Raw genomic sequence first — 16,961 nt, forward strand, 5'->3', positions numbered from 1 at the left:
GCAGGAAGTTATAAAATTTTATTCAAAGACATTAATAAGATGTAAATAAATGGAGAAGCTGCACAAATTCATGGATAGGAAGACTCAATATAATTTAAGATATAAATTCTTCCTATATTGATCCAGATATTCAATGCAGTTCCCAAGTTCCAATAGCTGTTATGAAAGGTAACAAGCTGTTCTTACGCATGAGGAAAATCCAAGATACCCACACTCTCAAGACAGTGCAGAAGAAAAATACCGGGAATTCCCAAACCAAACATTAAGTCTTAACATAAAGCCATAATAATAATCATGATAATGTAGTAATTAGCAAACAGACAAATTGATTAGATATATAGAAGATCCTAGAAACAGACCTAGACATACCTGATGTGAGGGGGTACTCTGCTGATCAGTGAGAAAAGGGAAAACTATTCACTAAATGATACTTAGACAATTGGTTATTCAGAAGGAAAAAAAAATTAGACCCCTCATATCATACTCAAATTCAATTCCAAATGAATGAAAAAGTTAACTGTGAAGAGCAAAACCTCACAAAACTTTTAGGAGGTGATATAGGGAAATATATTTCTGACCTGGGGAAGGGCAGGATTTATTTAACAAGACATACTATGCACTAAGTATGAAAAGCTTTAAAATTCAACTACAATAAAAATATCAAATCTATCCATTAAAAGATACCACTAAAGAAAAGCTACAGAGTGGGAGAAGACATTCACAATGCAAAATAGACAAAAGTGCCCTGACTGGGGCACTGTGGATTGAGTGCAGGCCTGTGAACCAAAGGGTCGTCTGTTAGATTCCCTGTCACAGCACATGCCTAGGTTGTGAGCCAGGTCCCCAGTAGGGGATACATGAGAGGCAACCATACACTGAAATTTCTCTTTGCCTCTTTCTCCCTCCCTTCCCCTCTCTAGAAATAAATAAAATCTTTTAAAAAATGAAGACTATATTACTTTTGAGAGTGCATTTTAATATAACTACTTTGTAAAACACTATGGCATCACCTAATGAAGAAGCGGATGTAGCGGCCTCTACAAACCAACAATTCTGCTCTTAGGAACTCTATAGGAGACATGCACAAGAATGTTCACGGCTGCATTGTTTATAATAGCCAAAAAGGTGATGGGGGACTAAGCATCTACGGTAGAATAACTTATAGCATATTTATATATCAGAATACAATAAACTACAGTTTATTTATTTGAAATAAATAAACTACAACTACATACATGCATAAACATGGCTGAATCATAAAGAGGCTGAAAAGAAGCAAGTCACAGAAAATTACAGTCAGTACAATTCCACTTATATAAAGGCTAGAACACCTATAACAGATACATAAACCCAGTATCTGGCACATAATAGGTGTTCATCAATATCTGTTGAATGACTGAAGGTAAAGGAATAGCTAACACACATTCAGGACAGTAGTAACCTCTGAGAGAAGTGGTGAAAATGTTACTAGGAAAAGGCACAAAGGAAACTTTTTAAAATGTACAGGAAGTTTACAACGTGATGTGATTATGCCTACTTCCCAATAATCTCACCAACAGTTATTTAATAAAATTTTTGGAATTCTTCCAAACTGATAGGTAGAAACTGAGTACAGTTTCAATTTACATTATTATTATGCATAAGGTTATCAACTCTGTATTTTTATAGCTATTTGTATATCCTCCTATATGAACTATTAATATGCTCTGTAATAGACTGTGCTTTTACTGATTTCCAGAAGCTTTTCGTTATTTAACACAGAAATAAGTACTTTGACTCTTTATGAATGACAGTTAGATTTTCAAAGTGCATTTTTAAAAAAGGTACTGAGAATGTCAGGTAATGTCTGGTAATGTCAGGTAAGTCATTCATCTTAAGATTATTTCCTTTAAAATGCATGTGGTTATTTTGCCTGGACTAGCCATGTGTGTAGTTTTTAAATTGGCCTTTTTATCCTAACTCTTCAAATACCTACCCTTCACACATATTCCTTCAATCTAAAAATAGAATTTCTAAAAATTATCTTGTTAAGCCCAGATAATCAAAATCATTATCAAAACTTCAGTATCTGTGTTTCAGAGGTAGCTGAGAAAATAGCAGAAAGCACACCTTTTTTAATTTTAAGACAAAACAGAACTCAGAGGCAGATCATTCTCATTGTTTCTTTTATATATATGTATATCACAGTGCTAACTTTAAATGCTTCATTCCACTCCCTCCCCTGTTTTATATACAAAGTACCACTATGTGGCTATTAAAACTGATTAAGAAATTATTTTAAGTTTTACCTTCCTAAGAATATAAAGCTACCATTCAGAAAGGGGTATTTTATTCCTTCAATTGCTTTATAAAACCAATCCTGTTTTTTACCCTCTTTAACTTTTGAAAGAAGGCAGAAAAGGCTCTGATTTTCTTCCATTTCTAAAAGGTCCTTCCTCTTCTGTACTGGATCATCTGAACAGAAAGGGGCACTGCCAGATAAACTCTCAAAGAAGAGGGCTGCATTTAGGTATTTACCATAAAACAAACTACAATTTAATGAAAAAGAATATCTACAAGCATGAACAAAGTGGAGCAGAGGCTGGCGAAGCAGAGCTGATGCCTCATTTAAAAGACTACAGGTCTAAGAAGAGATTTTCACAATTGTGAATCAGTACACAAAAGCGCACTAGGATCAAAGGCCAAAAAAAGAGTACAATGGTCTCCCCTTATTACAGTTTCAGTGACATGCTGGTAAACTGAGGTCCAAAAATACAAAATGGAAAATTCTAGAAATAAACAGTTAATAAGTTTTACATTGCATACCAGCTAAGCAGCATGATGGTAACTTGTGCTAGCCCATCCTGATCATGAATCATCTCTTTGTCTCGTGTATCCATGGTGCATCTGCTACCTGCCTGTTAGCAGCCGTCTCAGTTATCACATCAACTGTTGAGGTTCTACAGTGCTTGTGTTCAAGTACCACTAATTTCACTTAAAAAGGGCCCCAATGCACAAGCGTAGTGCTCCTTACAATTCAGATGTGCTCAAGAGAAGCCATGATGTGCTTCCATTAAGTGACAACGTGAGTACAGCACAATAAAATATTTCGAGAGAGACTACATTCATATAGCCTTTATTGCAGTATTTTCATAGTTGTTCTATTTTATTATTAGTTACTAATCTCTTACTGTGCCTAATTTGTAAATTAAATTTCATCACAGGAATGTATAGGAAAAAATAGTATGTATAGAAAAAAATAGTATATATAGGGGTTGGTATTATCATTGGTTTCAGGCATCCAAAGGCTACCGTAGTTTAGAAGACTAACATTCTGACCAGTAAAACAGAATGAAGGAATAAGTAGATAATAGATATTCAGGATGATTCATTCAGTTGACACTTAATATAAACTTTCTGGAAGCATGTCTATATATGAGATAGAATGGAACAGAGTTATGAAACAGTAATATAATACATGCTTTTTCAAGAATGTTAAGTGCAGTACAAAAAGGTAAGTCCACTGGATTCAAGAGTAAATTATTCATTTATCACTGATGTGTTCTCTATCAATATTACAAGGGAGACAACGGCTGTTTTGATTGATGTTAAAATGGTTATTCTTAGAGACAAAAATAATTAATTATAATCAGTAAAAGAGTGTGACTTTTATACTTCATAAATCTGAGATTATTAAAAATTACAACCATTTCATAATTATTTTTAGAAAGGAACAGACCTATTTCCACTCCAACACTAGCTGGATGGATGTTTCAACTATATAAAAATAAGATATAGGGTATATATACAGAATTAGGTAAAATATCCCAACAGTTAAACTTCACATGCCTTGGGTTAATTCTCAAGAAAATATTTTTCCACTTCACACATAACTTAAAAAAATCCAAAAAATTCTACAGAGAAACCAAGAAAATAAGACTTATCCACTCTTATAATGATTCAATTTACAAATGGTTAACCGTATAAGGAAGCCTAATACCATTTCTGTCATTTCAACCAACAATGTCAGCATTCTTTCCACTCCTACTCGAGTTTAATTTTTAATGCTCCATTATATGAATAAGCAACTGAAAATAAAACATGTAAATAGACACTCAAATAATCTTTGAAGGAGAAAAACAAAATACATGAAAGTGTATACTTTATATGGCTTTGATTAATCTTCATTCCCCACATGCATAGAATGAAATGTTTAACCAGTACCGCTGTCACTGGGGAGGGAGAGGGGGAGACTGGGAAAAAGAAGGCGAAGGGATTAGCCAAAGAGCACTTATGCATGACCCAGGGACATGGACTATAGTATGGGAATTGCCTGATGACGGTAGGTGTCTGGGTAGATGTGGGCAAAGGGAAAAAGTAGGGACAACTGTAATCAACAATATAATTTTAAAAAAAGGAAAAATGTCTAAGCAATACAGTATATCTGTACTTAACCTCTGAATTTAAAATAAACCCTTTTATGCCATAAGAGAAAATTATACAAATTTCAGTATTTATGTCACTATAAAATAAGTATGACTTTTACCCCAAACTAATTGACATAAGATTATCAGAGGTACGTGAAGGATTAAAACATTTTATTTGGAATAATTATACTTACTAGGTATAGTTCATTTTTACTGTTATAATGTTTTCCCTCATACACTCACATATTTAATTTGCAATTAAATGCAAATTGCAATGCAATTTTATCTACTCTATCAGGACTTGACACGAGCTATTCCAGCTAAGGTTCAAGTTTACTCTATTGTGTCATTCTTTAAAAACAAAATTTAGACACCATAAAAACTAGTGTTAATTTGAAATGCCTCTTCTAAGACATTTTAGGGTTATAGAAAATTAAAGGTAAAATATAAAAACATAACAAAACATTTCCCATAAAAGTTTGTTAAAATGATGACAGCACATTGAAATCCTGAAGTTCAATTCAATATTAAGGAACCACTTTTCTTTCAAGAGAAAGTACTAAAACCTGACCTATATTGTAACTGTCTTTAAAAGACTCAGAATATCGCAATACTGAATGTTAATGCTACGTTTTTTAAAAGTTACTCACCTTTCAAACCTAGAGTTTGTAGCTGGAAAAGCCGACCAAGTTCATAAGGCAAAACCCGTAACAGATTGTTATTTAAAAGCAATTCCCTGTTAAAAAAAAAAGGCTTTAGATGAATTTGTCAAGCTTTATTAATATCTACAACTATTTTCTTAATCTTCTCTCCCACATACCTTGAATGATGTTTACATTCACAGCACATTTCTATATGCTTATCCAAAACTGTTATGTAATACTAAAGTGCTACAAAATGTGTAACTGCCACAACTGTTAACAATGTCTCTATAATTTACTCTCATTATCTAGCATAGATTAATAACAGTGTAGGAACTGTATATCATTTCCAGGGTAAATCTATTCTTTCTCTCTTAGCCAAATGCCTATCATATCAGAGTGACAGATATTCTTATGGTCCAAGACAACAGATATCCTTGAACCTAGTTTAATTAATAAAAAAAAGTAAGTTTTTTAAAGTTCAGAATTTAACTATAATTATTAGCCAATCACCTGTATCAATTTTTATAACTGATTACAAATATATTACATCAAGATACTATGATGAACAGTAACTGACATAGAACATAAACACAAAAAATAAAACATAAGGTAGTATAGCTTTGGCTGGTATAGCTCAGTTGGTTGGAGCATCGTCCCCATAGACTGAAAGGTTGCAGGTTTGATTCCCCAACAGGTTTGCAGGTTTGATCCCCAGTCAGGATGCATACAAGAAGGCAACCAATCAATGTTTCTCTCCCTCTTCTTGCCCCCACCCCTTCCTCTCTCTCTAAAACAATGAAAACAATGTCCTCAGGTGAGAATTAAAAAACACAGTAATAACAACATAAGGTAGGACAAATAATAAGATAGCATAGATAAGGTCTCAGTTTATGATTATAAAATTTTGCTCAGACTGTAGAAAAAATACATAGCTCTCTTATTAGATGAGCTCTCTTATTAAAAAGTATCTTAAAAATAGAAAACGAAAACAGTAAAAGGATGATGAGAAACATGATTTTAAAACAATACATTTAATTTTAAACATAGGGCAAAATTTTTTTCAAAGAATTACTCAGCATATAAATATAGAAAAGCAATCCTTGTTTGTATTGGGAATGTTTATAAAAGGTCTTAAGATTGCCACAAAAATTTCTCATGTGCATTCTTAAAGAACCCTGAAGAACTAGAAATAAATCCATTTATCGGGCTTTCAGATTTCCTTAATAAGTTATATATATTATATAAACCAGAGATATGTTCCTAAAAATCTTACTAATCATTGCTGATTAGTCTTATGATCATATAGTTGAGCCTAAAGTTAGTATTTTACAATAGTTTCACCCCACCTCAAGTTTGTCAAACCTCAGGGGTTTTGAGGTTTTACCTCAAACCTCCAAATTTAAAAGAAGAAAATGTCAAGGAAGGCCAACTCAAGCACTGCGCATGGGCAACTGATATCACTTGATCTTGGAAACACATATGGAAACCCTACTGCAAGAGGAGTAACATTCTATAGTTTTTTTTATTTGGCAAATTTAGAATTTCACATAGTGAGTCTTATCTGTAATATCTCCTCACCTGAGAGACACCATGTTTCCTAGTTCTGCTGGTAAACTTCTGAGTTTATTGGATGACAGATCCAGGTAAACCAGATTATGAAGCTTGGCAATATCAGGTGGAATGCGACTAAGGTAATTGTCATTTAGGTGCAGTGCTGTCAAGTGTGTCAATGACCAAAGTGAAGTACTTAAGCTCCGCACTCTACCTAAAAGGCAAAATATTGAAGCATTAAACTCTAGGCCCAAGACAAAGACTGAACTACAAGAACTAAAAAGTGGTAGAAGAGTCTGCAAATACATACAGGTATTTTATCTTTGACATTTAATTTTATATTTAATACCATTTGACTGCAATACCAACACACCTGGCCCTTCTTCAATTTCAGGACACTTTCACCTGACAACCATTCTTTCTCACGGACCTTTGAGTATTAAATGAAATGTGGCATAATGAAAAGAATCAAGGTTATCATATGGTCTCAAGGAGAAAGCATGGGCTGAATTGAGCTTTTGTGGTAAGATGTCATGAATTTACTTTGAGTCATAGTCCTAACAAAAATATTTCTTATATACTCCATAAAAATGAACTGCAAGATTTATCTATGCCTACATTAGTTTACAAACTTAAATAGGCAAGAGTAATTACTACAATATGGAACCAACCTTACATGAGCCAGAAGGAAAATCATTTTACCCCCAAAAGAGACTTCTTCCTCAGCTTTCTGATGTTACAATTATACATTAACTCTGGTTTAATATTATACAGTAAGTAAAAATACTAAAGGAAATAGTCACACATTAAGTTTTACAAATCAGCATCTTATAGCTATAGTGGAACATGTACTAGAAAGTCATAAGACACAGTTCAGAGTCCTGCTTTTTACCATTTACTAGCTATATAAGCCTGGGCAAATCATTCAGCCTCAGCTTCTATAAAATGTGATATTTATTATCTGAACAACTTGCATAAAGATTACTTTATAAACTTTATTTTTTCTTTTAAATTTTTTAAATTGTTGATTATAAATAAAAACATAATAAAAATAAAATAAAAAATAAAAAGAAAGACATCTTACTAAAGACTATACACCATGAGATTATTTTAAATGCAATTTTTGGAATCTTAAGAAATTTGAATTTAAGTCCCAGTTTTGCCATATACTACTTGATTCAGAGTGTGTGAATTACTTAAACACTCTGCCTTATGGTTTCCTCACTTGTATATGTCAATGAAAATTATCATCATTAAACTTATATCCATTGTATTCTTTCAAGAAATATTGAGCTCTGTCTGATGCGGCTCAGTGGACTGAGTACTGGCCTGCAAACCAAAGGGCTGCCAGTTCAATTCCCAGTCAGGGCATATGCCTGAGTTGTAGGCCAGGCCCCCAGTAGGGGGTGTGTGAGAGCCAACCACACATTGATGTTTCTCTCCCTCTCTTGCTCCCTCCCTTCCTCTCTCTAAAAATAAATAAAATCTTTAAAAAATAAATTATAAAAAAAGAAATTATCTTAAAAAAAAGACATAGTGAAATGCAAGTAAAATGATTAACTCACCAAAAAAGATTATTTTATAAACTTTACAACAGTAAAGTGAAATTTTAATTATATATTATATTACTTCAAACAATTGATTCTGATTTAAAAAGCAGTAAGAGGTAGAGAGGGCACAAAATCTCAAAAGGGAAGTGTTACTTTTTATGTAGCAATAAACTCAAACTTAGATCTTCTGTTCAGGGTTCTTTCTACCACAGATCCCTTCATGCTATCTACAATATAATTAGGCTTCAAATGACAACTAGGATTTTGCATTTTAATAGGAAAACAAAGGTTTTAAGAGAAATTTATTTCAGCTTTACCCAGGGTTTAATTGAGTGGTTTTCAACCAGGGGCAATTTCGATCCCCAAGGGACTCTGGCAATCTGGAGACATTTTTAGTTGTCAAACTAGAGGTGTGCTACTGGCATCTAGTGGGTAGAGGCCAGAAATGCTGCTAAACATCCTACAGTACACAACAGCCCACAACCACAAAAGATTGCCTGGCCCTAAGTATCAGCAGTACCAACTTGAGAAACCCTAGGCTAACCTAATATTTATACTCATTCTTTTGATTATCCATCACCTACTCACCCAGTTACCTTTTTAGCTAAATGTACAAGTAATTCTTGCTATTGACAATATAATGTGGGTTTAACACTCCAAATGAAAGCCTCCTGGGGAAAAAACTACATTCTATATATATATAATCTGTATTGTATTGATTCACAAAAGAAAAAGAGTACTCATATTCTATTTTTAATAAACTTTTAACTTTGTAAGAATTTTAGATATATAGATAAGTTACCAAGATAATACAGAGTTCCTGTATACTCATCTGATTTCCCCTAATATTAATATCTTATCTTACCATGGTATATCTGTCAAAACTAGAACTAACACTGCTAAATTACTATTAACTAATTTAATTTGGATTTCATCCATTTTTACAATTTTGGGTTACAGGATTCAATTTTGCACTTAGTCATTCTATCTCCTTAGTCTCTTCTAGTCTATGACACTTTCTCATCCTTTCCTTGTTTTTCTGACCTTGACAATCTTGAGGACTACTAATTAGGTATTTTGTAGAACATCCTTCGGTTGAGTTTATTCTACATTTCTCACTATTAGACTGCATTTATGAGATTTTAGAAATCATATTCAATTTTACCAAATCCTAAATATGTAAGGTCATATAATAGTTATCACATGTGTTGAAATAAACAGCCTCTAGCTTTCCTATCTACCAACATTGTGATGATAGGAGGATGACAAAGGTTTCAACTTACAAAAATAGTAACTGCAAAAGCCAAAGCAAAATCTGTTATATCAAAAAACCTGATTTTAGCCCTGACTGATGTAGCTTAGTTGGTTGGGTATCATCCTGCAAAGCAAAAGGTCACTGGTTTGATTCCCAGTCAGGGCCCATGCGTGGGTTGCAGGTCCAGTCCCCGTGGGGGAGTGTGTGCGAGAGGCCACCAATTAAATTGATGTTTCTCTCTCACATCCCTCTCACATCAATGTTTCTCTCCCTTTCTTTCTAAGAATAAACAAATAGAAACCTAAAAAGGTTTTGAAAAAAAACTGATTTTACTTAGAAAATGGACTCCCAATGTCTTCAATTCCAGATGCTAACTCTGGCTCAAGGTATTATATGAACAAATATAGATAGATAGATTAGTTATAGATAAAATAGGTAAACAGTATCTCAGTATATTTTCTTGATTGTTTTATCTAATTCAAAATGTACAAATTTAAAAATAAAACAATACAACTCTTGTTCATTATACCCTGAATTAAGTTCTTCAGATTCTACTCACCCGAGATTTCTAATTCTGCCCAGTGAGATTTTTTCCCATTGGCTACCTCCTCTGCTGACATGATGGTATAAATTTTGCGAGGATCTGGAGGATCATATTTTTCCTTTGGCATCCCTATTAGTCTGTAAAAAAAGAAAAAAATCATTAGAGTCTTATAGGAAGAAGAGGGGAAAATGGGATAGTAAGTTTTCTTTTGTTGTTTCCCCCTTGCCAGGCTACTAAGTGATTTTATACCACAAATTCTCACTAGAAGAAAAATATGTCTGCAGTATGCTACATTCTTGCAGGAATTCAGTCAAAGATTCACAGGGGAAAATTCAAACAAGAAGTGACACTGGACCTCACAATGAACACTGTGGTTGCTTCCAAACCTTCATTCCATCCATTATCCGTCACTTAGCTGCCTTGCTTTCCAAGACAGACTGACCCTATACCAGTTTTCTCAATGGACTATGACTAGTCTAGAAGAATCAGGATAATCCTGTCCTTCTTGCCTCAGTGATATTCGGATATCCCATATCTAAAACTACCAGCACATGACATTCCCCTAGTCACATAAATTAATTCAGAAGTATTTAACAATCACCAAGCTTGAAACTCTTCTATGTTTATGGGAGAAGCAGGTCCCTCTCTCCCGCTGATCATAAATGATCAAATTGCTACTGGCAGCCATCCAACAACTATAAGGGAAGCCAGCCATAGAAGTCAGAGTCTACAGGAACAAAGCCAGATTCCTCACCATTCCAGACCTGTAGTACTCCCAGACACTGTTTTGTTTTGTTTTTGGATATGCGAGGCAATACATTTTGCTTATTGTTTACACTAGTTTGAGTTGTGTTTTCTGGTATTTGCAATCAAAAGCTTACTAATTAGGATGATCATATATCTTGATTTACATGGGCCAGGCTTGGTTTATATCTGTTGTTCTTAGATAATGTCAGTCCTTTTCACTCACAAAAGTGTCAGATTTGGATGAGGAGTTTACATGGCCACCCTCACTGAAACCAATATCACACAGTCTTTGTGTAATTAACAAAATAACCACTGAACAATCAAAAGTGGTGATCAAGTGGACACAAAACTCCTCTAGTGTGCATGTATGAAACATGACAAATGGCTCTTAAAGTAACCATTAAAGGGGTCCAATACAAGATTACCACTTGGTAACTAACTGGCAGAAAATCCAGTTCAGATCCAACAAGAATAGTAAATAACAAAGTCTTGAACCTAATTAAACTCCTGCATTCTGTCAGTAAATTGCCTCATAGTATCTATAGTTAATTCTTTGCTCATACTTTAACATACACACACACCACATACATGCAAAAAAAGTGTCTAAATCTGGGAGTGTTTCTAAGTAGAGTTCAGAATTTGTATCTCAATGGAAGAGTTACTTTCATGTGGTATGAAATTTGTTATAAACAGAGAAAAGAAATTACAGGTATTCTACCATGTCTCAAGAAACCAAAGCTGGTTTATGAGTACAATTAGTTTCCCATACCATAATTTGCACTCTTACTTCCATAGTTAAAAACAGTCATTCTATCACCCTTACTAAAAGGGGCAAAGAGAAAGTTTTCCAGATTCATTGATCTGTTACAGTAATTAGCTTCCAAATTTCCAGGTTAAATCTTTCTGCTTTAATTTTATCATACAACTTGGGTGATAATAAATCATAATTTATTTCCCATAACTGTCCCAGATCTTCAAACAGCACAAAGAATAAGATCATTTTCCACATGGGAAAAATTTATTTCTACCACATTCAACCTATGTAAAATACCTTTGAAAATAAAATTTTTAGATAACAAGGTTTTCAGAATTTTCTACTGTGCACAACAAAGCATGTGTCTCTCTCTCTGTGGGTACCTCTGCATACTAATAAAGAGTCTACAAAAACACAAGATCAAAGCCATGATCAAAGCTAAATCAAACATATTCAAACCCAAAGACATGCTATAAATCCATTACCTACAATGAGGATGAGTAAAAAAGAAATACAACAAAATTTGCAAAAACTTATGTTTCATTAATTTTAGATCATTCTTATAAAGTACAATGCATAGGACTAGAGGTCAATTTAACTTAGCTGTTTTAATCATGGGCTCTCACTAGATGACATGTTTCTTAAGGGGACTGTGAGTCATTTCTGTGTGGACACATATCCCTTTTATATTTCTACACAGTTCCTTCCACATAGTAGGCACTTAATATGGAGTAGGCACTTAGTATTTATGGAATGATTATGTTTTATAATCCTGAAATACACCATCTTCCACCCACCCTTCCTATCTCACAGCCAATTAACAATCAATGTTTTTCTAAAAATCAACCTCAAGAAATGGTAATAAATCTACATGTTCAATTTCCCTAAGTATTTTAAAAACCTCTTTTGGCCCTCTATTTGTAATCTTCAAAAGTTTCTATATAAAACTATATATTTTTAATATTTCACAAGTTTCAACCTTTGTAAGTTCATTAAAATTTATAAAATATGTTTGCGCAAAACAGATCCATAACATGTTTACCAATTCCTACAATATGTAGAAACCAAAGTAATATTAATATTGTCACATAAGGGGTCAGAGGTCTCTTTGGATCTGATTAGGAAGCCAATAAAAATACAAGTTACTTAATTCTTCAAAGTGAATCTAGATTTGGATTGTCTGAATTAAGCTAAAACATTTTTCATTTGGGTCACCTAAGTACTTTAATAGAATCATACTTCCAGCAATCACTACTGTCCCAAACATGCGATTTTCAAAGCGCTACTAACAACTTGGAGAACTCAAATTTAGAAAATTGGTATTATTGACTCCTTCTATTCAATTTTATATTTCTCTTCCATTCTTCAGTATCAATCCCCTTGGAGACATACCACAAAAACCTATTTTTAAATAACTTAAAATATAAAATAATAAGCAAAGCTAATGTAAATCTCTAAATGTTACACTGATATATGGTTTCCCACATATAGGTCATTCAAAGGCTTAAATACTGAGTGACAGATTCACTGTTTTATCCAAGAAATTGAAATATTTTATTTTGGAAAGCATTAACAGTTACTTCCTATCTTCTTTTTCAAACTTATGAAATGGAAAAAGTTTTTTTTCTTTACCATTTAAAAATGTTTATTTAATACTGGATAAAAATATACTGCTGTATCTGAAAAAATATAACTAAATAACTAGGAGGGCTTCAAAGCATCTCCATCCTTCTCTGCTTTCCAGGATGAGAAATAGTTTTCTTTTGTCATTGTTTTTTTTATTTTTCAATTACAGTCTATATTCAATATTATTTTGTATTAGTTTCAAATATACAGCATAGGGTTAAACAATCATATACTTTATAAAGTGGTACCCAATATTTCAAGTACCCACTTGCCACTGTACATAGCTATGATATCATTGACTATTATTCCCTGTGCTGTACCCTACATCCCCGTGACTATTTTGTGACTACCAATTTATATTTTTTAAAATATATTTTATTGATTATACTATTACAGTTATTGTTCTATTCCCCCCTTCATTCTCCTCCACCCTGCACACCCCCTCCTCCACCATTCTCCCCCTTTAGTTTATGACCACATGTCTCAAGTTCATTAGATTCTATATTTCCCCTACTGTTCTTGCCCTCCCCCCTATTTATTTTCTACCTACTGTCTATGCTATTTTCTGTACCTTCTCCCCACTTCTCCTCCTCCCACTCCCCTGTTGCTAACCCTCCATGTGTTCTTCATTTCTATGGTTCTGCTCCTGATCTAGCTGTCCTCTTGGTTTGCTTTTGTTTTAGGTGTGGTTGTTAATAACTGTGAGTTTGCTGTCCTTTCACTGTTCATATTTTTCATCTTCTTTTTCTTATATAAGTCCCTTTAGCATTTCATATAATAAGGGCTTGGTGATGATGAACTCCTTGAACTTGACCTTATCTGAGAAGCACTTTATCTGTCCTTCCATTCTAAATGAAAGTTTTGCTGGATAAAGCAATCTTGGCTGTAGGTCTTTGGATTTCATGACTTGGAATACTTCTTTCCAGCCCCTTCTTGCCTGTAAGGTCTCTTTTGAGAAATCCGCTGACAGTCTGATGGGTACTCCTTTGTAGGTGACTGTCCCCTTATCCCTTGCTGCTTCTAGGATTCTCTCCTTCATTTTAGTCTTGGCTAATGTAATTATGATGTGCCTTGGTGTGTTCCTTCTTGGGTCCAACTTCTTTGGGACTCTCTGAGCTTCCTGGATTTCCTGGAAGTCTATTTCCTTTGCCAGACTGGGGAAGTTCTCCTTTATTATTTGTTCAAATAAGTTTTCCACTCATGGCTGTTTCTTTCCCCCTTCTGGTACCTCTATAATTTGGATGTTGGAATGTTTAAAGATGTCCTGGAGGTTCCTAAGCCTCTCCTCATTTTTTTGGATTCTCATTTCTTCATTCCTTTCTGGTTGGATGTTTTGTTCTTCCTTCTGGTCCATTCTATTGATTTGAGTCCCAGTTTCCTTTCCATCGCTATTGGATTCCTGGACATCTCCCTTCATTTCAATTAGTTTAGCCTTCATATGTTCCTCTAATGTGTGACTATAATCAACCAGTTCTGTGAGCATCCTGATGACCAGTATTTTGAACTGTGCATCTGAGAGGTTTGCTATTTCTTTTTTGCTTAGAGTTATTGGCTCTGGGGCTTTGAGTTCTTCTTGAGCCATGTTTTGAACCGTTCGTGCCTGTTATGTATGAGGAGCGGAGCCCTAGGTGTTCACCAGGATGGGGCAACTAAGTCGCTGGGTTGTGACACTGTATGTGGGGGCGGGGTCAAAGGAAATCAATGGCAGTCCCCTCTGCCTCCTCCCGCCCCCAGGGCCTCGCGGTCCATCTCACTGCTCACTCCTCTGCTGGTTTATCTGTACATGAATGTGCAACTGAGATCAGGCTGCCCCACACCCTCACTGGGTCCTCGATGCTACCCCGGCTGTCTGCCTGCCTGGGTCGCCTGGGGTGGGGGGTTGGGGGGATGGGGGTGGGGGGGTGTGATCCTTCCTGCCTGACCCTGCCCCGCTGATGGCTCCGTCCCTCTTACCGGTCCTGGTTGAAAGGTTCGTTGTTGTTGGACTTCCATATAGTTCAGTTTTCTGTTCTTTGGCTTCGTCTTTGTTTACCAAACCTTTGTGGCATTCAAACTTGGTTGTGGGAGAAGGCACAGTGTTTCCACCTACGCCTCCATCTTGGCGGAAGTCCCAATTTATACTTCTTAATCCCTTCACCTTTTACATCCAGCCCCGAATCCCCTCCTCTCTGGCAAACACCTGTCTGATCTTTGTATCTATGAGTCTGTTTCTATTTTGTTCATTTGTTTACTTGAATGAATGAAAGAAAACCTGAAAGAAGCAGGTTTTTGAATTAGTTTTTCTAAGTTTCTAATTTCTACATTTTACATTAGTTCCCAAAGGGTCCTTCCATTACATCAACCTGATTTATACTGGGGATCCTGATCACATAATAAAATAAACTAAAAGTCTCTTCTCAACACAACCTTTTAAACTTCCCAGTATTTGAACCCATTTCAACACTATAAAAAATATTCCACATAGCCCTCCAAATACTAACCACATAAACTTCTTTGAATCTACTCTCCTTCATTCCTTGGACCTTAGCCTATCACTTACACAAGCCTCCTAAATTCTAGCACAAAATTCTTGAGAGTAAGCATCAGTCCTGAAAAAAACCTGACCATCTCCTACTTCTTAGTTCCTACACAAACTATTCTCAAAATAAACAAGGGTTTTTTTTGTTTGTTTTCCATGACTGAAGAAGCCCTGGGAAAATTCAAGCTGGGAATTTTCAAAACCAAAATAAAATACAAGATAACTACATAAACATGCTGTTTCAATGAATACCATATTAAAAATATATATGAAATATAGCCAAATATACTACTGTTAAAAAATCCCAAATTCAGGTTTCTTGTCTGGAGCTAGGAAAATAATGCAGCATAATTAACTCTCTTCCCTACAAAAAATATAATAATAATCTGAGCCAAATCAGAGCAGTCTGTCAAAGGCTACAACTGTACTCTCAATATTGGGCATCTGAATCAGCTGACTGAAAGAGGTCTACAGCAGGGTCGACAGTGTATATAAAGACAGAAGTACTTATGGTGTTAAACCACAGTTTCCCTCTCAGCACCCTATTTTCAGCACAATTCAAATAATTTCATTTTTAATTATTTTTATTAATTACAGTCTAAAATCAATATTATTTTATTAGTTTCAGGTTTATAGCATAGTGGTTAAACAATCATATATTTTACAAAGTGTAAATTTTTCCAGTACCCATCATACAAAGTTTTTTAAATATGGACTATATTTCTCCTGCTATACTTTACACCCCCATGACTATTTTTGTAACTACCAAGTTCTATTTTTTATTCCTGTCACCTATTTCACCGAGTCCTCCAAACCCCACCCCTCTGGCAACCATGTGTCTGTTCTCTGTATCTACGAGTCTTTTAATTTTGATTGTTTATACTGTAAGTTTTAAATTTCTTTATTTTTTATTGCTGTTCAAGCACAGTTGTTTCCACTTTCCCCCCTACCACCCTCTCCTGCCCCACCCGCCTCCATCTCCCAGCCTCAATCCTACCCCCTTTTGGCTTTGTTCATGGGTCTCTGTCCATGTTCCTTGACAAACCTCTCCCTTCTTTCCCCTGTCATCCCACCCCCCCTCCCCTCTGGTTACTATCAGCTTGTACTTTATTTCAATGTCTCTGGTTATATTTCACTTGCTTGTTTGTTTTGTTGATTAGGTTCCACTAATAGGTGAGATCGTATAATAGTTATTATTTAGATTTCACATATAAGTGGAATCATTTGGTATTTGTCTTTCCCTGACTGACTTATTTCATTTAACATAATACCCTCTAGGTCTGTCCAAACTTTCCCAAATGGTAAGATTTCATTCCTTTTTTTATAAATAATAATATTCCATTGTATATATACCACAGCTTTTTTA

General features: G+C 34.7%; 1 protein-coding gene across 5 annotated transcripts in view; it reads right to left on the reverse strand.

The window, feature by feature from the left end:
• CNOT6L (CCR4-NOT transcription complex subunit 6 like) overlaps nucleotides 1-16,961 on the reverse strand; it is a 98,801-nt gene that overhangs the window by 52,748 nt on the left and 29,092 nt on the right. For all 5 annotated transcript variants that reach the window (XM_037051013.1, XM_037051010.1, XM_037051009.1 and 2 more), the window contains 3 exons: nucleotides 9,966-10,087; nucleotides 6,629-6,815; nucleotides 5,057-5,142 (listed from right to left, as the gene is read on the reverse strand). In XM_037051013.1, the coding sequence (XP_036906908.1) occupies nucleotides 5,057-5,142; nucleotides 6,629-6,815; nucleotides 9,966-10,077 (385 nt within the window). In that variant the 5' untranslated portion in view covers nucleotides 10,078-10,087. The remainder of the gene's footprint in view (nucleotides 1-5,056; nucleotides 5,143-6,628; nucleotides 6,816-9,965; nucleotides 10,088-16,961) is intronic.

Source organism: Sturnira hondurensis, unplaced genomic scaffold, assembly GCF_014824575.4.
Source record: "Sturnira hondurensis isolate 20B ecotype Veracruz unplaced genomic scaffold, ASM1482457v3 Scaffold0007036, whole genome shotgun sequence".
NCBI classification, from domain to species: domain Eukaryota; kingdom Metazoa; phylum Chordata; class Mammalia; order Chiroptera; family Phyllostomidae; genus Sturnira; species Sturnira hondurensis.